The sequence below is a fragment of the Hydra viridissima genome, unplaced genomic scaffold (assembly GCF_058129835.1).
Source record: "Hydra viridissima isolate aposymbiotic clone 2 unplaced genomic scaffold, HvirCarnegie_v1 scaffold_4, whole genome shotgun sequence".
In the NCBI taxonomy this organism is placed as follows: domain Eukaryota; kingdom Metazoa; phylum Cnidaria; class Hydrozoa; order Anthoathecata; family Hydridae; genus Hydra; species Hydra viridissima.
Window position 1 is genome coordinate 13,030,987 of NW_028324303.1, and position 23,413 is coordinate 13,054,399.

Sequence of the window (23,413 nt, forward strand, 5' to 3'; positions counted from 1 at the left end):
TTCGTATTTTGTGTAGATTAAATAAAGGAATTATAAATCCCTAGAGTATCCCTATAGTAAAAAACCTATATTAAAAAAACAACTTGAGGTCTGTTATATTCTTAAGAGACTGTCACCGTAAAATATTGAGTTAAGTTTCACATCAAACGTCATTAAGCAATCAAAAAACAATGATATAATTAAACATTTTATTTTTAAGCAAGTCTTATTTTTTTGTATTTACCAATTTTTAAATAATTGAAAAAAAATACCATCACATTGAGGAAAGGATTGGCAAGTTTCAATACTCGAAAAATCTGTCACTTCTTTATTTATTTCAGTGTCATTTTCCAAATTACTTTTAGAACTATCACTGGTTAACTTTCTTTTCCTTCTGCTTGCTAGCCATTTATCCATATTTATAATAAGTAAATTTTTTTAAAATCATAACATTTAATGTTGAGTAAATCTACTGTGTACTATATTTTATTTCACCGAAAAAAAAACTCTAATGACACTTTAACGAAAAAAAAAGCCAATGTCGCTTTTTGTTGCTTGGTAACTTTTTATTTAAAATACAGAAGAAAAGACGCAATGTTTTATAATTATCGATTTAGTTTTTGAACTTTCTACCGCAAATTTTTAAATAATAGCTGAGACTTAAGTTCATTTAAATTCGCATATTGCCGCAAACTTTAAAATTGTTTTTACAAGTTTATTTATAGGAGGAAAATAAAATAAAGTTTCCATTAATTTATTATGTACCGGGATGGCATCCCACCCCAAAATATGCATTAAAAAAGGAGTGGGATGGTTTTCAAAATTTAAAAAGGTAACGGGATGGCATCCCGCCCCATCCCGCCTCACTTCGAGCACTGTATATATATATATATATATATATATATATATATATATATATATATATATATATATATATATATATATATATATATATTGTATACAAATGATAAAATTTTGAATTAACTTTGCTGACATCAAATTTATGTAGCTGTAATTATTGTTTAGGGTTACTAACTTAGTGTAATATCACTAAAATGTAATATCGACTAGTAATAGGCAATAGAAAAAGAATTTTTCTATTGCCTATTACTAGTCGATATTACATTTGCTTTTGAAATACGAAAAGAAAGAACTCCTTTTTAATTTCTATGTCTTATCCGTCTTTTCTTAGAAAATAATTCGTAACAATCAAACACCACAGTTCAGAAATATCTGGCCTGATCTTAGGTTGTTTAAAATATGCATTTTACTTGTCAATTGGGAATATAATTTAGAATCTTAACTTAACGTAAATAAATTAACGTAAAACTTCTTTGTAGATATTCTGCTCTCCTCTGGTCCAGTGTTGAGATATAATTTTGCGGACCTTAAGAACTATATTTTTTTAAAGATGGCGGCTATAACATGTGTTAGGTACATCGCCCAGTATAGCTGCAAATGTAACCAATTGGGAGTAAAGAATTTTCATATGCTTAGTAATTTAAAATTAAAGAATTGCTCAAGATCTAGAATATTAGAAAACCAGCTTTGGTCTTTTAAAAAACCACAAATAGCTAATTATTATGTCAAGAAAAAAGAGAAAAATCAAGGCCCTTCCGCGAAAATCTGGTTTACCCTTGGTGGTGTGGTTTGTGGATTGTGCATATCAGCTGCAGCTATTTTAGGTATCTTAATAATCAATTATTGCTTAATAAGTAACTTTAAATATTGGAATGTAGTCTTTTTTCCTTCCCTCATGCTATCTTCATAGTATTTTGGTTTCTTTTCTTTCTTTCTTTTTTTTTTTAAATTCTTTTTAATTTAAGCTTTGAAAATTACTAAGTTTTATTTTAAAAAAGCTGGTATTAAAATATTAAAAATTTCAAAAATACATTAGATAACTGTTGTGTTAAAATTTTATGATTAGAAAAAAAATTTATACCTATCTTAATGAAAAAAAAACATTAGTTAATAAAAAAAAAAAAAAAGATTACAAAACTATATATCAGAGATGTTCTCAAATCTTTTACAGGGAAGTCAAGTCTCAAATCATTCATTAGTTATACTGATGAAGTTCCATTAAAGTAATATCTAAGTTTATACAAGTTAGTAATCCTAAACAATAATTGTAGCTACATAAATTTGATGTCAGCAAAGTTAATTCAAAATTTTATCATTTGTATACAATATATATATATATATATATATATATATATATATATATATATATATATATATATATATATATATAACAAAACAAGATTTAACTTTGCAGGAATCAATATCTTTGAACCATTTTTCTAGAAAAATTTACTGCATACTAAACATGAAAAAGCAACTTAATTTCTTGTACAACATTTTCAGTGTCAACTTAAGTCAAAGCTGTTTTCTTCACTTTGGCTTGTGATGTTTTTTTGATGGTTTTAAGTTTAGTATCAGCTATTTTTAATATTGCTTTCTGTTGTATGAATCTGCTGATTCATCATGTGAAATAAAGCTTGGTAATTATACATGTGTTAGTTTAAAGGTTCAAGGAATAGTAAAAGCTACTCTACCAGCTGATACAACTTGCTAAATGATAAGACATCAACAATTCATCCTCTTTTGCTAGAGTGCATTCTATATAGATAAAGTAAATTCAATATAGGCAGTACACTCCTTTCTTGTATTCACTTCTGAATGTGATTGTAAAAATCTTGCTTAATTTAACTGCATAGGTTATTTATAACTTGCCGTTTTACTTTGACATAAAAAAAAACAATTGTGATTATCAAATCATAAGTACATATAGATTTTGTATAGAAAGCCATAAACATTTTTACAAATTATTTCTACAAAAGTTTATTTTCTAGCTTCTTATATTGTCTAAATCAGGGCAAAATGTTTTATGTTGAACTCCACTATAATCAATGAAACTAGAAACATGCTTTATATCTTGTTATTAATAAATCATTTAATGATTAGTCCAGGGCATAAGACTATTGCTGCAATATTTAATTTTCTACAACTTAGTACTAGATGGTTTAGTCAACATAAAATTTCACATTAGTAATATTTAATTGAGTTGCCAATCTAGACGTTTCTAAAAGAATTAATTGTGTTTTGTGCTACCTCAAAGTATTATTTAGTTACTTCTACATTAAAAAAAAAAAATATTTTGGGTGTTCAAAGTTAAAAGTTATTAGAATGAACTTTTTTTTGTAAATGATCTAAGTGACAAAGTATTGCTAAGTTTTGTTTTTTCTTCCAGGTAGGCTGGAGGAAGGTCAAGTAAGTTATAACTTTTTACTTTTTAATTATTAAGTGTTTTAATGAACAAATAAAAGGAGTTTAGCTAACGAAGAATGAATTTAAGTTAATGTCAATGAAGCTATAAATTCAATATAGGGTTTTAAGTTGTTGTTCTTTCAAATAAAAGTGTTTGAGAGAACTCTGAAATCCAGAAAAGTTGCTTCCTAGTTCATTATTTTTTGTTGATTAGTTCAAAAGTTTGAAAAATTAACTCTCTTAAAATTATTATTGATAATAAAAAACTTTCATAATATTTTTATTTTCAGTTCTTTTAAAAATTTTATATTTACTGCTTGTTTATATATATATATATATATATATATATATATATATATATATATATATATATATATATATATATATATATATATATATATATATATATATATATGTATGTATGTATGTATGTATGTATGTATGTATGTATGTATGTATGTATGTATGTATGTATGTATGTATGTATGTATGTATATATTAAAATTTATTTTATCTTATTTTTATGTTTACTTTTATCTTAGAAAAATTTCTTCATTTTAAAAGTAATTTTATCAAAAAGGTTGTGTTAATAAAAGTTTTCTGTTTTTATTTTAGCAAGTTTAAAGAGATTTAATGTAATATAAAGTTTTTTTCTTAAGTTCAATTGTTTGAAGTTATATTTGGTTTAATATTAAAATGCAGTATGATAGCTTTTTTTTCTTCAAAATTTCTATAAAGAAAAAACAAAACCAAAGCATCAAAAACTCCTCAGCTAAATGTAAGACTAATATAAAATTACTCTGTAAAGAAAGTATACATCTACTTTTTAAGAAAATCAAAAAAGTTTTTTTCTATCAATCACATTTTTCAAGATATTTTTTTCTAGTTGTCAATGCCCCTTTTTATTGTCATAATTAAGTGTATTACCTGGGTCTTAATATCTTAAGAGATACAAACTTTTTGGATTGAGCAGGTTTTAAACTTCATTAGTATCAAATTTCAGTATCGCAGCATTACTACAAGTACATTTTAAGCATAATAGTAGAAGGAAATATTTTTGGCTCTTTTCTCACCTCATTTTTCAATCATAATCAAACAAATCTCAACAAGCTGTAAATTCTAAATGATAGGAATTTTAGAATATAATATTTACAGTCTTAACTTATCTCTTAAAATATTCGTGCTAAATTTCAGTGATTTTAGTGAGGAAGGGTGCAAGGTGTTGTTTTTTGACAAAGAATTACTCTATATATATCAATCAATAGTTATCAATAGCTGTTAGAAGAACTTTTATATCAAAGTTTAACTGAAAGAATAGATTTAATTAAAAACCAATTTTGTTTTTAGAAGGACTTATACAGTAATGGTATGTCTAATTTTATAAATTTAAAGTTTTATTGTTTTGTTCTATAATATTATGTTCTATTGTTTTTTTTGTTTGTTTGTTTTTTGTTTTGCATGTTATATAGAAATTAACCAACTATGTAACTAATTTTTGCTTAGTTAATCCTATAATGGCACATATATATCGACTTCGGGATCGTCTGCATGAATATAAAGAGGTTAAAACCCCTCCTTTTTTTTTCATTAAAAAGATGGTTTAGATGAAGAATACAAGAGTTATTGACAAAAGCTTTTTAAAATTTTAAATTATCTGTATTATTAAAGTTATATTATTAATTACATTTAGATTTTTTAGTTTATTATTATTTTTAGTTATTAGTTTCATTATACTAATTTTAGTCTTTTGCTGCCCCTTCCTCAGAAGTTTTGCTACCAGACCCTTTACCAGAGCCTTACATTCAACCTAAATACACATTGGTGTTGGAGCTTACGGATATTCTTGTTCACCCAGAATATGATGTAATCTTTGTATTTTAAATTTTTTGAAAAAAGTAAAATAATTTCTGACAATAACTGTTTTTAAATTACTTATACTTATTTTTAGAGAAAAAGTGGCTGGAGGTTTAGAAAAAGGCCTGGAGTCAAACAGTTTTTGAGCTCACTTACCATGCCTCTCTTTGAGATTGTCATTTACACCCATGAAAATGGTTTTGTAAGACCTTATTTTGAATCTTTATACAACAAAAAAAAAAAGGAAAGGATATTGTTCCTTTCAGTAATCATACACTTAAATTGTTTTTATCTGCAGTAATCATACAACAAACAGTGATCTTTTAATCACTATAACTCAAAGCCAAAATTTAAAGCGCTTTAACTACAAAGAAAAATTTAAAATTTCTTTGAAAGGAAAACAGCAATTTTTTTATGGTCTCTTTACAAAGTTCAAAACAATTGCGATTTAATTTTTAGAGTTCTGCACCTGTTTGTGAAGGTCTCGATCCGGACGGTTATATAATGTACAAATTGTTTCGTGATGCAACGAGTTATATGAACGGAACACACGTAAAGGTATTTTCGCATAAAAGATTCAGAAAGATATAATATTCTATGTAAATATTTGCAAATATTAAATATACTTTTTGAAATAATTATTCCTTTTTTTTATAATTTTTTTGTTTCTTTTTTTTATCTCGATTTTTGGTTTTTTAGGACCTTTCTAGACTTAATCGTGACATAACGAAAGTTATTTTAATTGATTGTGACCCTAATGCAAGCATTTTACAACCACGGAACTCCTTGATACTTAAAAAATGGGAAGGAGATCCTAAAGATACAACACTGTTGGAGCTGATTCCTTTACTTCACAGTAAGAGTTTTTTTCTTATCAATTTATTAATTGTAATTTTTGTTATTAAATAAATATGTAATGGTTTTTAGCTATCGCTATGTCTAACGTGGACGATGTCCGCCCAATACTTGATTTTTATCGCAATGAAGATGACGTAGTGGCTGCATTTCGCCGGAATCAGGAGATTCTTTTAAAACAGCAAGAAGATTTTAATAATGCGCAGAAACAGCATAAGAATCTCGGAGGAAGTGGGTTTCTCGGAGGATTTTTCGGACGGGTAACTTGATACAATTAAACTTCATAATAGTTGGTTAATATTGATTTTGGTGAAGACGATATAATTTCAAGTGTGTTTTTTAACTTTTTTTTCTTCTATGATTTTCGATAATGACTGCAAATGATGAAACTAGGATCATTTTTCATCACAAAAACCTTTAATTAGTGTTAACAAGCCTTTATAAACATTTTTTTTCAGCGTTAAATGGCGATTGTTCAGTTGGAGCAAAGATCCGGAATCGCAATGGAGTGTGTTGGACTCCGTAGGCGTTAACGAAATGATACCAGCTCTGTCTCTCATCCGTAGTTAGAGGAGAAATGATAAGTTGTTTAGTTAGCCACTACAGATAGCTTCTTCAGACTTGTAATAAATTCTCAATTATTTTTAATTTACTTAAATTGATTTGCATATGCTAGTACAGCTTGGCAAAAATACTTCACTTGCTTTTTTTCTTTGATCTCACAGCTTAAAAAAGAAAAAAGAAACTTATCTTTCTATTAAAAGATCCCAGGATTTTAAGCAACCACTGATATATTTGAAGCTTTTACTTTCCATACAATTTGGAAATCTCGTAGTTCGCCTCTTTTTGTATATCGGTAATAATATAAAAAGATTAGAATTAATTAAAATAAATCAGCTTTGTCTATCGTGTTACGAATCAAACGGGAGTTGAGAAGTTACCACATATTCATTGAACTTTTCTCAGAAACAATTTACAGTAATAAAAGCCAACTGGGAATGTTCAGTTAACTTGGTATACCTTTTTTTTTTTATAATTTTTAGCAAAATAATCGATTTAATTAAATGGTATATTAGCTTTCATTGAATATCTTCATACAGCCATATATAATATTTTCTTATTCATATAGATTCATATAAAGTATATAATCAATATAGTGTGTTTATTAGTAATAATCGTTTGTGCACTAAAAAAGGATCGACAAGAAAGATACGTTTTACCTTTTTAATGAGAGGAGGGACCTTTGATATGCCGAGCAAAGCGAAATAAATTCATAAGTCTTTTTACTATAAGTTAAGATTTAACAAATATTTCCTATTATATCAACATGGTAGTTTTGAAAATATCTCAAAGGTAAATTGTAATGTAAATCGGTTCTTACGTACTAAAGAAAAGGTAGTAAGGGCTCCTTTTGAACCATAATCATTCTTAAGTGAAAATCCTGTCATTCTAGACTTTGATAATCACTTTTCTTTCTTTTTTTTTTATCTGATTTAATAATTTTTTTCCCCTGTCCTTTTTAATAATTTTTGAATGAAATGTTAAAATAAATTATAACAGGACTTGAAAGTAAAGTTAGAAATTTCCGAGATATCCTCCAAGTATCTTCAAGCATTCAAAAATTTTAACTTTGATTTTCTTTTGGAGCTTATCTGCTGCCGAGTGAAAAGCTGAGAACTAAAATGAGAGAATGAAATCGGAAATTTTGAAAGGATTTGTGCATTTAAAGGTTTAAACAATAGTCACAGTTTTTTATGCAGAGTTTCCTTTTTTTTCTCTATTGATGACAGAGCCTAAAGGTGTCTTAAGGTATGACATGAGTTAGCATGCAAAAAGTGTTTAAAAACTTTACACATGATTTTTAGGTTACAATCAATGTGTATGAAATGGACATACTTTAACATAAGACGTACCTAAATATCATTCATTAAAACTATATGCATTCTTGTAAATTGAAAAATAATAAAGCAAGTAAAAATGATAAAGCTATCGAAAGTAACTAACCACCAGCTATGGAGAGTGACTGACCGTCAAAGCTGTTCCTAAATTCTCAAAGAGAAAACAAAAACCAAACCTAACCCCTTTACATACAGGCGTTTTTAAATCAGATGTAAAAAGTAGCGAATGGTTAAAAATATTTGAAGATAATCAAAAGTGATGAAACAGCTCTAAATATTAGATGGATCCATGGAGTTTTTTATCAACCTCACCATATTAGCTGCCAGCATCATATTTTTGATAGGTTCATAAACATGTATTAGACTTTTTTAATCCGATGTCTTAGATGATGTGTGACAATGTGACGATGTGGTAAAACTTTATAAGTTGTTCTACAAACAAAAAATTTAAATATTGTTGAAAATCTAGGTTGAATAAATGTGAGATTCTGTAATTTAAATATTGTTGAAAATCTAGGTTGAATAAATGTGAGATTCTGTAAGTTATTATCTCTGCACAATAATAGAATTCAACAGTCATTTGTGGTCTGATTTCTAAATGAAATACGCTCAGCTAGCCAGCTTACAGGGTACCCTGTTGGGTCCCGACCGGGGTCCGTACGGGTAACCCAGCCGGATCCCGCCGGTTTTTGTCCGAGGGATTCAGACGGGACTATTGTTATAATAATAACAATAATAATAATAATAATAATAATAATAATAATAATAATAATAATAATAATAATAATAATAATAATAATAATAATAATAATAATAATAATAATAATAATAATAATAATAATAATAATAATACTAATAATAATAATAATAATAATAATAATATGCAACAATCAAGAGGAAACCAAAGAAATCTATGGTTTCAGACCGTGAAAAACGCAGAATTGTTCAACTCGCATCAAATTCATCAAAAAGTTTGAAAACAATTAAGTCAGATTTGGGTTTAAATGTTTGCAAGAAGACAATTAGGAAAGTTCTTAAAGACAGCCCACACATTGTACGATCAAAAATGAATAAAGCACCAAATTTGAAGCCCGTTCACAAATAGAAACGGATTGAATTCGCCCGCGAAAACATGGCACGCGATTGGGAACAAGTAAGAAATTTTAGATTAAATTCTCATAAATACGTGAGATGTCTAAATAGCTGAATATTTTTGTTTTCAATACCAGGTGATTTCTTCGAACGAGAAAAAGTTTACTCTTGATGGGCCTGATGGTTTTAGTGGCTACTGGCGTGATTTGAGGAGAGAACCCAAATATTTTTCGACAAGGAATTTTGGTGGTGGATCTTTGATGGTTTGGCTTGGGTTTTTTGCAACAGGAAAGTTAAATTTAGCATTTACATCTTGCAAAATGAAAAGTTCATAATATATTGATGTGCTAAAATTATGTTTGATTCCATTTCAAAACAAATATCGACGCAAAAAGTTTGTTTTTCAACAAGATAACGCCAGCATTCACACAAGTAACGAGACTAAAGCTTGGTTTGAAGCTAAAAAAATCGAGCAAATGTGATCGCCTGCTTGCAGTACAGATTTGAATCCTGTTGAAAACATCTGGGGAATCATTGTAAGACGTATCTATGCTGACCAGAAGCAATATAACTCTGTGGCAGTGCTAAAAGTAGCGGTATCAGAATGCTGGGAGGATATGGAGCCGAAAGTGCTGGAAAACTTGGTGGGAAGTATGCCAAAACGAATTTATCAAGTAATTGAGCGCAAAGGAGGTCCATTCGAGTACTAAAAATATGATAAAAACATTTTTTTGGATAGTTTTGTTAAAAAATGTGAACTGCGTCTATAGAAAATAGTCAGCTATCTTTTGAATTTAATTCATTTATGATTGACCTTTTTTCAAATTTAACATTAATTTTTGATAATTTTCATTATTTTTTAATACTTTATTTATAATTTATTGAAATACACTATAAAAATAAAGTTAAGTACATTTTTAAGACATAATCCACATGCGCCTATAGAAAATGGTCACAGTGTATATTGCTGGCACATAAAATGCATTTTGTTAATGGAACCAATAACACTGCCAAAAATAATTGCTAAAACTGATAAGCGTTTAACCATATGCAAGAGTCTATTTAAAAAAAAAAAGCAATTACAAGTCGTAAAGTATTAAGTTTTCAAAAAATGCACCAATACTATCATATAGCATAGAAATGATGCAAGTTGCAATACTGCATCACTGCAAGTCATAACTGATTGAAAATATACCAAGAAATATACATGAAGGCTTACAGGTAATAACAATTAGTTAACTAAACTTTTCAACGAGCATAACTGAAAAAAACAAATAAGAGTATTTGAAATCAGATCCTGTGTACTGTAAGGCAAAATATCTTTACAGGCTGGACAAACCAGTATAATGTATACAGTGCTTGAAAAACAGATCACGTTGTGTACTATGTTCAATCAATCATAACTTAGACCATGGCAAACAGTTTGTAAGCTCTTAACTGATGCTAGATCACAAAACATTGTTCACTGTGTAACATTTGTAACTGCATCATCAGGAACTTGTATTACATCATTGGCTTCTGTTGCATTCTTCCACACGGTCCAGTGAATATCCAAACCGCGTAGAAAATTCCTTCTCAAGCATCTCCTTGGTTGTGTCCTAAGTGGCAAACTTTTGTTTAGCAGTACCTAAATACATATAAAACAATTAGGTTGATGCCACAGTATAGGGTAAAGGAAGGTATGTTCGTGATAAATTAACTAGATGTGTAATTACAAAGTCAATTTCAGTAATTTTACTTAATTACTTTAATTGTTTGATGTACATAGAGTAAAGTTACTAGAATCTATGCAGTTTTGGGATTTTAAGTCCTTTGATAAGTTTTTATAAAAGCTCAAAAGTCATTGAGAAAAGTTAGGTAATTTTGTGATATGATATTTAATTTCGTGATAGTGGTTAGGTAATTTCGTGAATACACAATAATATTTAAATTTTTCTTTATTAATTAAGTATAACATCTGGTATAATATAACAAAAAATATCAACACTTGTTTTGAATTCATAACTATTCAATCAGACTTTAAGTTCATAAAATATAAATATAGTCAGGCTTATAAGTTAACAAAATTATAATAATACTTTCATTACTTTATATTTATATATAAAAAAAATATACTTTTAACATAGGTAGCTTAGAAAATAAAATAACAGACCTACAAAAAACTCTTAATATAATAACTATAATATTAACCATACTTATATCTGATTAACTTATTTTTCTAAATCACATTCTTGTTGACAACATGTATCACACATAAATACTTCACCAATGTCCTCATATGTTTGACAACTCTCATGATAAGGTACTAAACAATAGGAACACTGCACCCATTTTTTTCCATTTTTTTTTTTTTACATCACTGTTGTAACTTTTTTTACAAACACCGCACTCCCAATCATCATCTTTTGAAGCATTTTTATTTTTTTTACTTTTTTTAGAACATACAGGAATAGAATCCTTTGATCACAACGCAATCACAATCACAATTTCGTGATAGTAGGTAATTTCGTGATAGGCTTTACTGCAAAAATATTTGCAGATTCGTATAGAGAAAGATATTATTATCATTTAACTATATAGTTATATCGTGCTTAAAACAATTTTTAATGTCATTATATTTAATAAAAGAAACATGATTAAAAATGTAAATTCATTTGAGGTGAAAACGTTAAGAAAATGTGTAACTGCGATAAGGAATCATAAGTTATAGGAAGTTAATAAAAAAACAAAAGTTTTACCATTAAATCAAGCATCTTTTCTAGTTTAATATTTAATAAAAATAATTTACTTACCTTAAAACACAAGTCTGGAAATAAAAATGTTGGACAAGTACTCCAAACAAATGTGCTGAACGCACGTTAAATAATGCTAAAGAATGTACAAACTGATAGTAAACAATTGACGTATCACACGCACCCAACGACTATTTGTGAATCGACAGTAGTACCCCGGGGTATCATTTGACCCAATTTCGATGTTTTTGACTAATAGGTATGTTCGCTACAAATGCCGAGCGAAATATCACGAAATTACATATATCACGAACATACCTTCCTTTACCCTATATGTTAAATTATTATTATTACACCATTTAGCAAGTATCACTTTTCTGGGTTAAATGTTGTGATCTAAATAACTCAAGATTAATGTTGCTGTTAAATGTGGACATACAAACTTGAAGTGAATACTTACTAAACAAAATCTGAAAGTGTGGCAGTGCTCAAAATTTAATGTAGCTTCGTTGGCCAGTCAAGTTACACTATCGCGTTTGCTTAGATGTCATTAAATAGGCCATGTTTTGCTTGATAAATTGTGTCAAGCTGCCTCCACCATTACTGGCAAGCATTAGAAAAGACATTGCTACCTTCAAATTCTACAATCGAACCAAGAATTGGCCAGAGAGAAATGTTTGAGCTGTTAAATAAAGGAATACTATCATTATTTATGTGAATTGCAAGCTGTGTAATATCAAATGAAATTGAAGATTTATTTAGGAGCAAAGATAACCAGTTTTTTAATCCTGTATAAAAATATTCACCACCAGCTACAGAAGCAGTAATAACGTTTCGATCAGTTCTAAGAAGTGTTCTAGCATCTTTAGGCAAATCTAAACTTGATTTTTGCAAGTTCTGAAGCAAACTATTTGCAGCACTATGAGATATGTTAAATGCACTCGTCCATTGCTTTAATTCATCTGATACACTTTCATTCACTTTTGCTACGCAGTTGTTGCCATCAATAACATTTTTGTGTAAATCATCATGCAAACAAGCTTTCCATTCGATGTTATTACTAGATTCTTCTAAACTAAAGATCGAGTTAGCAAAAGGTAAATTTAGATTGTTACCAGCATTCGACCTGCATAAATTTTTGGGAGTTTTAGAAGAAGACTCGGGTAACAAAGTTTTGTTGAAAATTGGACATGATTGACAACTACTTACAGAACTAGAAGAATTTAACACTAAAATTTTACTCAGAGACTCGGATACATTGCATGACATTTCTTCACAATTCTCGCTATTTCAGCAGCAGTTTTTCTTCGTTTTGTTCTGTCTGAACTCATAGTAAGGTCACTTATGTTGCTTTCTTGCAGTGAACACAATGTTTCAACTTTACATTTTCTCTTCTCATAAAAAACTCCCCTCCACAGAAAATTCGCCTTTGATTTACACTTTAGAAATCAACTTAAATATGTCCATAAAAATACCGCTCAAACTATGGTTATTGGATTTTCAGGAAACTGCACATTGTCCACTCTTTGTAATTGCTTCCGCGCGTAGTGTAATTACAGCATCTCATTCAGACAACTCAGAACCAGTGTTTTCAACTTTACATTTCAATCAATTTACAAAAGTCACGTAGAATTATCGATAAACAGTTATTGCAAACATAACCAAAACATTACAATGAAAAAACAATGCCTAAAATACTATTAATAAAAAAATTATCTTCAAAAAGAGTTCACTGTAATCAAACAGTAAAAAAAAATTGTTCTTATCCGACAATCGTAATTTAAAAACGGATAACTTTAACAAATTGTTTGAAAAAATATATGCAAAAAACTATAAATAACGATTTGAAAAAGAAACAACTTTAAAGCGTAAAAGAAATATTATCAACAAAATATGGCAAAAACTTTCACACAACAAAATGACGATTTCAAACTTCGCGCATGAGGTTAAGTCTAATACAGTCGATAAGTGGCGTTAGCACCCGAGAAAACCGTACATTTCCCGTCTGACTCCCGGTGCCATAACCCGAATCATAACCATACCAGATCCCCGGTTAATTCTGTATAGGCTAGCTGGGACGTCATCGGAAATACTATCTCAAATGCCTGGCTGGAAACCTAGTTTTTAAATGAAATGCTTAAAGAAGATATTTATCAGAAGATGATGGGGTATAATTTCTCTAAAGATAAAATGACTCTAAAGCTCTGAAGCCCTCTACAACGCATTGAAATTCGGACAAATTTCTATTCTAAATATTCAAACTATTAACATTTGTGTTCAAATTTTAACGGAAGAACAACATCAGAAATGCAAAACTGATAGATACCTTTCACTTAAGTTTATTTAAACTCGCTTTGATTGTGATTAATGCAAATAAATTTCATGTTAATTGGTGCGGAACGTTTTAGGAACTAAATAAATAAACGTAATATTCTGAATCTGTATAAAAAACGTTGATTGATTCCTTAAATGTTTGCCTCGAAAGATCTTAGAAAAGAAAAATTCTAAGATTGCCAACTGACGTTTTATTATCAAATAATTCAAAAAAAAAAAAAAAAATTTATGTTTATAGAAAAGTTTTTTGACTTAAAAATAAAAGAAAATAAATTTGGAAATAATTCTTGGAAAAATTGGATACAAAATTTAACACTAAACCAATTTAAGATTTCTTTTAAAAGTTTTACAATTCAGGTATTTGAAAACAGTGTAGTTGTTGTTATTGTTGGCACAGTAAACTAACTATATTTGTTTATTGTATATAAACTTATATTACAAGCCATAACTTGAAATTCTGTTGCAAAACACCATTTATCGCTTAATTCGTAACTCTGCTTAATTGCGCAATTCGCCACAGCTACGAATTGCACAATTGAGCAGAGTTACGAATTAAGCGATACAAATTAAATATTCCAATATTCTTTAGAGTTACAAATATTTTTCTGAACATATTATGAACGTTAATAATATTAGCTTCGATACTTTCGTAGTTTATGTTTGGAGTTCAATTAAAATTAGTTGAATCTCTGCATTGACCTTACTCTGTCATTAGCTGAGCAAAGTTATCTTCGTTTTTAAAAAAAAAATTATTTGTTTTAAAAATAACACGCCCATTTAAAAAAAAGTAATTTCATACCGTAAACAAATGTTTAATTTTATTTAAGAAAATGATTTACATTAACTACAAGTAAATATATATCATATATATAAGTTATATATATATGATACATATTATAAGCTGAAACCAACAATTGTACCATTTTATCTTCGTATATATAAAACGAAGAAACAACAATTATGTATGGTAAGTTTCATGTCTTACGGCAATCATCGGCCATGAAATACTTATTTTATTTATTGTATCTGATGGTTTATGTTTGTCCTAAGGCTTGAAACTTTAAGTACCATACATAGTTGTTGTTTCTTCGTTTTATATTTATATATATTTATATATATTTATATATATTTTTATATATTTATATATATTTATATATATTTATATATATTTTTATATATTTATATATATTTATATATATTTTTATATATTTATATATATTTATATATATTTATATATATTTATATATATTTATATATATTTATATATATTTATATATATTTATATATATTTATATATATTTATATATATTTATATATATTTATATATATTTATATATATTTATATATATTTATATATATTTATATATATTTATATATATTTATATATATTTATATATATTTATATATATTTATATATATTTATATACATTTATATATATTTATATTGCTCTACTTATACAAAATATTGAGCACTCTTACTCTCATGAGATTTTGTATTTGAAAATAATACAACTTGAAATGGCCATATATATGTATACAATAAGCAATATATAAACATATATACCCGTATACATACGTATATATATATACATTTTGTAAATAGTTTTATTAAGTATGAAACAGATTTTTGGATAAAACAAAATATAAGCTCTTTATATTACATGTAAAGCACCGCGAAAAATGTTCAGATCTGTTGAACTTCCCGGCGTCAGTCCTATTAACACATTACAGGTGTATTTAGAGGCTCTGTAAAAAAAAATTTTTTTACAAAGCTTATGAAAAAAGCAAAACTATAAACAGGAACTTTACAAAACGTTTTTCACAGGTCAAACTAAATATAGAATTTTTCTTTGAATTCTTTTTACTTTTATTTCGTTTTTTTTTTGCCGAAGAAACTTTTTTGGGAAAAAAAGGCTTAGGTTTTGTTGCGTAGGGAAAAGCGAGGAGGCAAGCTACCCTTCCCTTCCCCAGTGCCAAAAACTACTGGACCGAAGAGTAGGTCAAAACTTCCTCTAATATGTGTATATATATATATATATATATATATGTATATATATATATATATATATATATATATATATATATATATATATATATATATATATATATATATATATATATATATATATACACATATATATGGCTTGAAGCAAATCAATTTTAACGAATACTATTCACGCTAAAATACGGATAAGCGTTTTATCATTAGTATGAACAAGGTATTCGTTAAAATATATCGAGGTATTTTAACAACTTAAGCGACTCAAAAGCTATCGTTTTTGAGAAATGAATTTAAGAGTTGTAGTTTACTAGTAAATTGTAATATTCTTAGAGAAACTTTAGGTTCACTATGTTGTGTAACACATTTTGTAAAAGTGCTTGCGAGCTATGACATATTTCTAAGATTAGTGGTGTTATTTTTATAAATACGTAATCATTATGAGTTACGTCTTGTTCAAGAGACGCAATTTCTTGTGTTAGCTAAATGTTACGTTCAATTCCTTTGTTTAACTTTGCCAAAGCATTAATTGAGTGACGTAAATGATTGCTTAAAAAGTACCAATTCAAAGGTTTGTCTTGTGGTGCAACTTGTCAACTCGGATTTTCTCTTTTTTGCTCTACCCATTCTATTGAATTTCACAAAAAGATAATAATATATAATGAATTCTTAAAGAAGTAAAGAAGTAAATTATTATTCTAGAAACCTCAGCACATCCATTTGCAAGTATGGGCACTTAACTCTTAATAAACTATCAGCGTAATGAAAATAAATGTACAGACATTCCATAAGTTGCAATAAAAATTATTGCTATATAATGAAATTTTTTTAGATTATATGGACTGTTAATATATCAAATACAAATCCCCCGTTGTTTTAGAAAAATTTTATATTTTTGTACTTTAACCTGAACAAATGAGCGTTTACAAGATTTCTTCGTTCACTTTTCAGCGTCTTCGAAACGTTCACTTATCAGTGTCTTCAAATCGTTCACTTATTAGCGTCTTCAAAATGTTCACTTATCAGCGTCTTCAAAACGTACCCATTTATTTTATTAAGCTTTAACACTTGTGATAAAATGACCAAACACCCCTGACCCAACCTCTTTTTATTTTAGTCTAAATGTTGACACAAATCGGATTTTAAAATTTACCATTAAAATTGGTTTAGCAAACAAAGTTTTCAAGTTACATCTTGTTCTTAATAAAACAGTAAATAAATTCAATGGAGAAAAAGCTTTAGGATCATTTCTGATTTCAAAATTTGAATACGTTTGAAAATATAAAAGTTAAAAAATCTTTCTTTTGGAGACAAAATGGTGGTAAGTTTTTTTTGTCTAAATCCAAGAATAGATAGGAGGCAAAATACTTTTAAGGGTGAAAACAGACTTTTACATTCTTTCCAAAACAAGATTTGGATTTTTACAAAATCGAAAAATTTTAAATATTTTAGGCTGCGCCATTAAGGTTTCCTCGTCTCACTAAGTCTGACTTTACCAAATGTTGGTGCTTTTTATGAAGAGACTAACTGACAGAGTAATAAGAACAGTCGAAAACCCCATTGATAAGCTTGGTGTGTTGTTTTTTTCAGCTGTTATATCTCTTTTAGAGCGCTAAATACTTACACTGGTTGTTCAGTGTTCCTATCGGCATTACAATATCAATACTTGGATTAATCGGCAATTTTATTTCAATTTTCATTTGGAGAAGATTGATTAACCTAAAGCTGCGCCAAAACAGATCGACAGGGATTTATCTCATAGCTTTAGGAGCATGCGATAGTGGGTTACTTGTTTTTTTTCTGCTCCATGACACTTTACCTGCAATGTTTCCTTCATTGAAAGAGGAATCTTACTCCTATGCAGTGTTTTATAGCTGGATTGCATTTCCGTTTTTCTTTATTTTTTTAATTGCTAGTATCTGGTTGGTAGTTGGTGTGACGCTAAATCGATTTTTTATGATCATTCTTCCCGTGAAAGTCCGAATGTTGTATACCCCAAAGCGCACGTACTTGGGTATTTCTTGTTTTCTTGTGTTTTCTCTTCTTATCAACATTCCACACTTTTTCAATTACAAACCAAAGGAAGTAAATGGTGAAAAATGGAAAGTAACAGAAACGGTTTACGGAGAGAGCAAACAATCTAAGGATTATGAATTTTGGCTCCATTGCATTTTTTTAGTTTTAGCACCATGGCTTTCTATTGCAGTTTTGAATTCAATTATTCTTTACAAACTTTCAAAACGAAAAGAAAATACGAAATCCATAAACAACAGTTTTAAATACGGTAAACGAGTTTTGGTTGTTATTTTTACACTACGACTGAATGGTGCGATAAAATTTTATTTAAGATTTATTCTTTCGTGTATTTCGTAATCATTTATAAAATATCTGAACTTCAAAAAATAAATCCTATCTAAAAAAACAATCAATATACTTTTAAAAAGAATAGGCCGGGTGAATAAAAATGAGCAATTGCTTTTACTCAGTAATTGGTCAGCTTTACATGAATAAAAACTTCAACAACTTTGCTTTAGTTTTTATTCACTTAAAGTTGATCAGTTAATGAGTAAATTGCTTAAGTTTACGTGAATAAAAATATGAGAAAAACTCCTGAAGTTTTTATTCACGTAAAGCTGACCAATTACTGAGTAAAAGCAATTGCTCATTTTTATTCGCCCGGCCTATTATTTTAAAACTGTTTTAAATTTTGTTCTAAAATATAACAATGAATTATATTAGCTATTTTTGTATTTATTCATAAAATTATTATTTTTAAAGAGACAAAATCTTCAAAAAAGTCAAAACTACAAAACCGCGAAGAGCAGATGACACGCACCCTATTGGTTATTACGTTCACTTTTCTGGTTTTACTTGCTTGGCAATGTGTTACGCAATGCTTTTGGATGGAAAAGTACGGGAAAGACGAAGAACATTCAGGTACATGGGAAATTGTAGATAAAAATTTCGCTTTTGGAAAAATGGGCGTTATCATAAACTCTTCCTTAAACTGCCTTTTATATTGCATGACGGGAAGCATGTTTAAGAAAGAACTTGTGAAGATGTTTTGTTGCAAGTTTTTAATGGCGAGAAAGATGAGTGGATCATTTTCAAGAGATCGCAGTTCAACATCTGGTAATGTATCAACAACAAAAAACACTTTGATACTTGAAAATTCTGAAACAAGCAATCTGTAAAATAAAGCTTTTTTACGACTGTAAATTTTTAAAATATTAATGTAACATTTTTTAAGAACGCAATTTTTTTTTTGATTAAAAGTTTATATAATTATTGTAATTAGCATATTCGTAATTTGGTTATTTAACAAAAATAAGATAAAGAATAATAACTATAATGTAAATAAAAGCAATAACTGTCTCTTTGTTCAATCTTAAACAATATGTTACTTTCCTAAAAGTAGAGAAAGATATCCAAAAGTTTGAGAAAATGGATCAAGCTTTCATAAATGTTGTAATTCAGAAAAACTTGATTCCTTTTCGTTCTACATTCTGATTTACCGTCTTAACACATATGGAGCTTTGATGAAACTAATCTTACTGATGATTTTAAAAACAAAAAAGTAATCATGAAAAAATGGTGTTAAGTACCTAGAAACTTAATTAACACATTTTATACAAAGCAGGAATTTCTCTATTTACCGCTGCAAGGAATTTACCGTTGGAATTTTTACCGTGCTGTATTTCTCTATTTACCGTAGCAATATTTTAGATTACCTTATTTTTTTTATTTCATTGATAAAATAGAAAGTCTATGGAAAATATGAACCAGGTTGGCCTTAATTGTATTGAAATAATAATCACTTGCCAACATGTATAAGAGAGATTGGTTAAAGAGAGAAGCTGTCAACTTACGATCATTTTTTAAGAAGACTTTGACCAAAAATTAAAAAAAGAATATTAGGATTTCAATAGCTCACAAGCAGTTTGTGTCGCGTATACTAGGTCAATGAAATACAATCGGCGAAAGATTTTTAAAAAATGAAACTAAGGAAATGAAGAATGTGCTTCTACGTAAAAAACAGTAAAACTTTTTGTTTTGTTGGAACACTTAAACTGAATTAAAAAAAAAAACTTTACAAAAACTTCAATTTCGGATTGATGAGCCGTATCATCATAAAAAAAAACCCATTGAACTGGAGTTTCACAAAAGTAAACGGACTGTGAACCTTTTTAACGTTGTCGCAAAAATGACTAGTTTACCAAGTTAGCAATTAACATCCTATTTAAAGCAGTTTTCACTAAAAATGCGTAACAAATCATAGTTTTAAAATGATTTCAAACAGCAAAAATCTCTAAATATATATAATATATATATATATATATAAATATATATAATATATATTATATATAAATATATATAATATATATATATATATATATATATATATAATATATATTATATATAAATATATATAATATATTATTACTTCAAGTCTTTCAACTCCATATTTTAAGGAAAATAACAATAATAGAAATCACAATAATTTATATCATGCAAACTTTGTAATTTCACAGTTCCCATAGCTCCCATAAAGTAATTTGACCCCCGGAACTAATTGATATATGATTATAAATCCGTTAGAATGTGCAGATTTTAAATGTCGCCTAAACTAGAAAAAAAAATAAAGATAAAGTTTTTTAAATAACTTTAAAATTCAATTTATAATTCAAATACATAAATGCAACATATGTTACTAGTCTTTTAAATTTTTCAAAAGGTCATGAAACAAACAGAAAAAAGGTTTGATACTTTTGTACTCATAAATCCTCAAGATCATTAAATATTCAAAGGATCCAGGAGAAAGTGATATAAGAAACCCACTGGGCCTATGTAATAAATGTAAAAACAATAATATACTTGCCGAATATAGTAATAGACAAACACACTATTATTGTCTTAATCAGAAACTCCACTATTTGTTGGTATAAAATCTGTAACATAATAAAACAGTCAAACTTGGAATTGATGGAGGAAGAGGTTTCCTGAAGATAATAAAATTAATTTTGAACATTTTAAATGTGTTAAAACAAAATTGAGCGCAAAAAAATTTTGTTAAGGCAGTGAAATCTTGAGCTTTATCAAATAAGGTGTGGATTATACCCTAATTTTAAGGGGAGAAAGCAAAAGGTAAATGAGATAAGAGAATCTTTCCTGTAGCTAACCTTCATCTCCTGGCCAAAATGTGATGGTGGAATGATTGTGGTACTGATGGGAGCCATGTTGGAGTCCACTGGATTGGTCACCACTGGAATGCGAATCTCGATAACTACCTCCACCAGATGAGTGCCATTCTTGATAGCTGCCTCCTCTGCATCGTGATTATCATTAGCCACCTCCACCACATAATTCTATATAGCTGGTGGAATATGACCTCGATCCTCAATACCTGCCTCTCCCAGAACACAATCCTCTAAATTACACACAGTGGTCTCCACTTTACCATTTGGATCATAGAAAACCTGCAGACAAGTGCAGTAAATAGGGACACAATTTGTTATTTTAAATACATTGTTACAAAAAATCTTATGAGTTTCAAAAAAATCAAACTTTTCACCTGATGGATGGACTGAATTTGCGGAACTTTAACTGTAGGAGTAGTTTGGGATGGATCGTAAGAGAAACAGAACCCCCTCCTTCTTCATTTCTTTGGAAGCTAAAACGTTCACAAAATCTGCCATACTATGAACAAGGACCTTCCGCGAAAGAACCTCACTCCACATCTTCCTTTTCACATCCCCTCATCCCATCAACTCCCCCTTTGCCATGACCAGTAGCAAATTAGTTCTAGGTTATAGGAACCCCCAGAACGCATGACAGTTGGGAGAATGCGGTGATAAAAATGAAACTGTCCCATCTGTAAAGAACCTAAGACTTGTCCTTTAGGGCAAGAAAGTCAACCAGTTTGTATAGAAAATTGGGTACGGCGTCTTTTCCATGCACGATATCATCCATGACGAAGGCAAACAATCGTGTCTCACTCCCACACTAGGCTACGACAGTGAAGATGGAAATTTGGAAATTGAGCCAGTGTGCTGCCTGGATCTCATCCTGCTCCATCACTTGGAAATTCTCACTGCAGTTCATTTGAATGTAATGAATTTACAAAACAAATAATGGTAAACTTTAACCCATTAACGCCGGCTGGCATCATATGAGATCATAGCAACCAAACTTTAAAATGTTCGCTGCACTTAACAATATAGAGAATAGAACGTTAGACTATGGAAATTGAACATTTTTTCACCAAATTAGGTCATTCAAAATAATCAGCATGAAAAAATAAATCGGTTTCACAATAGTAACTAAGGTCTTAAATGCTTATTTTCCCATGTCGTTGTTAAAGGGTTAAATTCATCAAAATTTCAAGTAGTATACTTAATTGACAAAAACTCTTACAAGCAAGTTTTGATAGTTAAAATAATGACTACAGTTACTGGCCTGAACTATGCTACGCCTTGGATGAGATGCAAATTGGTCCAGCATAAGATGAAGTGATGGCTCTGTCGACATTTCACTAGAGTGTGACGCAAGTAATAAGAGAATTTCTCTTTCATCACAGACAGGATGCCTAGAACGTTCTTGAGGGTGCATGCAACTTTATTTGCTCTTCAAGACTGCAAATAGGTCACCTCCTTCTCCAGCACTTTTTCTTCCATGCATGATAACAATCCCCCCGAAATAGCATCAAACAGCCGAAGACCACATGCCTCACCTTCACCAAGCATTCAAGCAGTCACATTATCATTACAGACAAACGTAGCAGGAAGGTCAGAGGGGAATTTAGGGCACAGACTCTGCACACCTGACAACAAAGTTGTATGAGAAGTACTGTCCCTTGCCCCAGGCAAGGGACAGTACTTCTCATACAACTTTGAAATGACAACTTTCTTAGTCGTATCAGAACCTGGGAATGCATGCTCTACACGGGTGATTGCCTTTCCCATAGCTTAGGTCGAAATATTCGAAGCTTCTGCCTCATTCTGTACCACTTTCCTCCACTTTTTTTCACGATCAAGCTGTCTGTCTTTCTCTTTTTCCTCCTCTGTCATGTTCTTTCGAGCATTTCGCCGTCGTTCATTATCCCGAATACAATATTCAGCTTTCCCTTCACAATATTTCTTCTGGGCAACTTTGTGTGCGTTAAGCATCTGTAGAAAAGCGTTATACTTGTGTACTATGAATACGAAAAGTCACTGTAAGCACAAAGGTTAACTACAAAAAAAAAAAAAAAAGTTCTATAAGAACTGCACAATTAGTTAGAATATAAAAGTAATCAATCACATATGGAATTGGGTAAAAATGAAAATTAAGACAATAAAAAAATCAGTATACAACATACATATGTTTCATGACATAAAAAATACAAAATTAAGATCATCACGGCG

At 29.0% G+C, this 23,413-nt stretch overlaps 2 protein-coding genes and 1 pseudogene across 3 annotated transcripts; 2 read left to right on the top strand and 1 right to left on the bottom strand.

The window, feature by feature from the left end:
• The first annotated feature begins 1,356 nt into the window (after positions 1 to 1,356).
• On the top strand, positions 1,357 to 6,848 carry LOC145183617 (mitochondrial import inner membrane translocase subunit TIM50-like). The gene is made up of 10 exons (XM_090086272.1): positions 1,357 to 1,664; positions 3,230 to 3,249; positions 4,594 to 4,612; positions 4,750 to 4,808; positions 4,990 to 5,109; positions 5,195 to 5,302; positions 5,560 to 5,658; positions 5,800 to 5,956; positions 6,028 to 6,215; positions 6,414 to 6,848. The coding sequence occupies exons 1-10, from the start codon at positions 1,391 to 1,393 to the stop codon at positions 6,417 to 6,419; spliced, it is 1,050 nt and encodes a 349-aa protein (XP_089942398.1). The 5' UTR covers positions 1,357 to 1,390; the 3' UTR covers positions 6,420 to 6,848.
• A 3,608-nt stretch (positions 6,849 to 10,456) lies between these two features.
• Positions 10,457 to 13,131, bottom strand: LOC149889972 (uncharacterized; annotated as a pseudogene). Its single transcript, XR_016451831.1, has 2 exons — positions 12,138 to 13,131; positions 10,457 to 10,572 (listed from the first exon to the last, which is right to left on the bottom strand). The product of XR_016451831.1 is annotated as an uncharacterized LOC149889972 (transcript).
• Positions 13,132 to 17,190: 4,059 nt separating this feature from the next.
• LOC145182473 (FMRFamide receptor-like) lies at positions 17,191 to 19,377 on the top strand. The gene is made up of 3 exons (XM_080057617.2): positions 17,191 to 17,331; positions 17,619 to 18,294; positions 18,789 to 19,377. The coding sequence occupies exons 1-3, from the start codon at positions 17,326 to 17,328 to the stop codon at positions 19,202 to 19,204; spliced, it is 1,098 nt and encodes a 365-aa protein (XP_079913743.2). The 5' UTR covers positions 17,191 to 17,325; the 3' UTR covers positions 19,205 to 19,377.
• Positions 19,378 to 23,413: the final 4,036 nt, after the last annotated feature.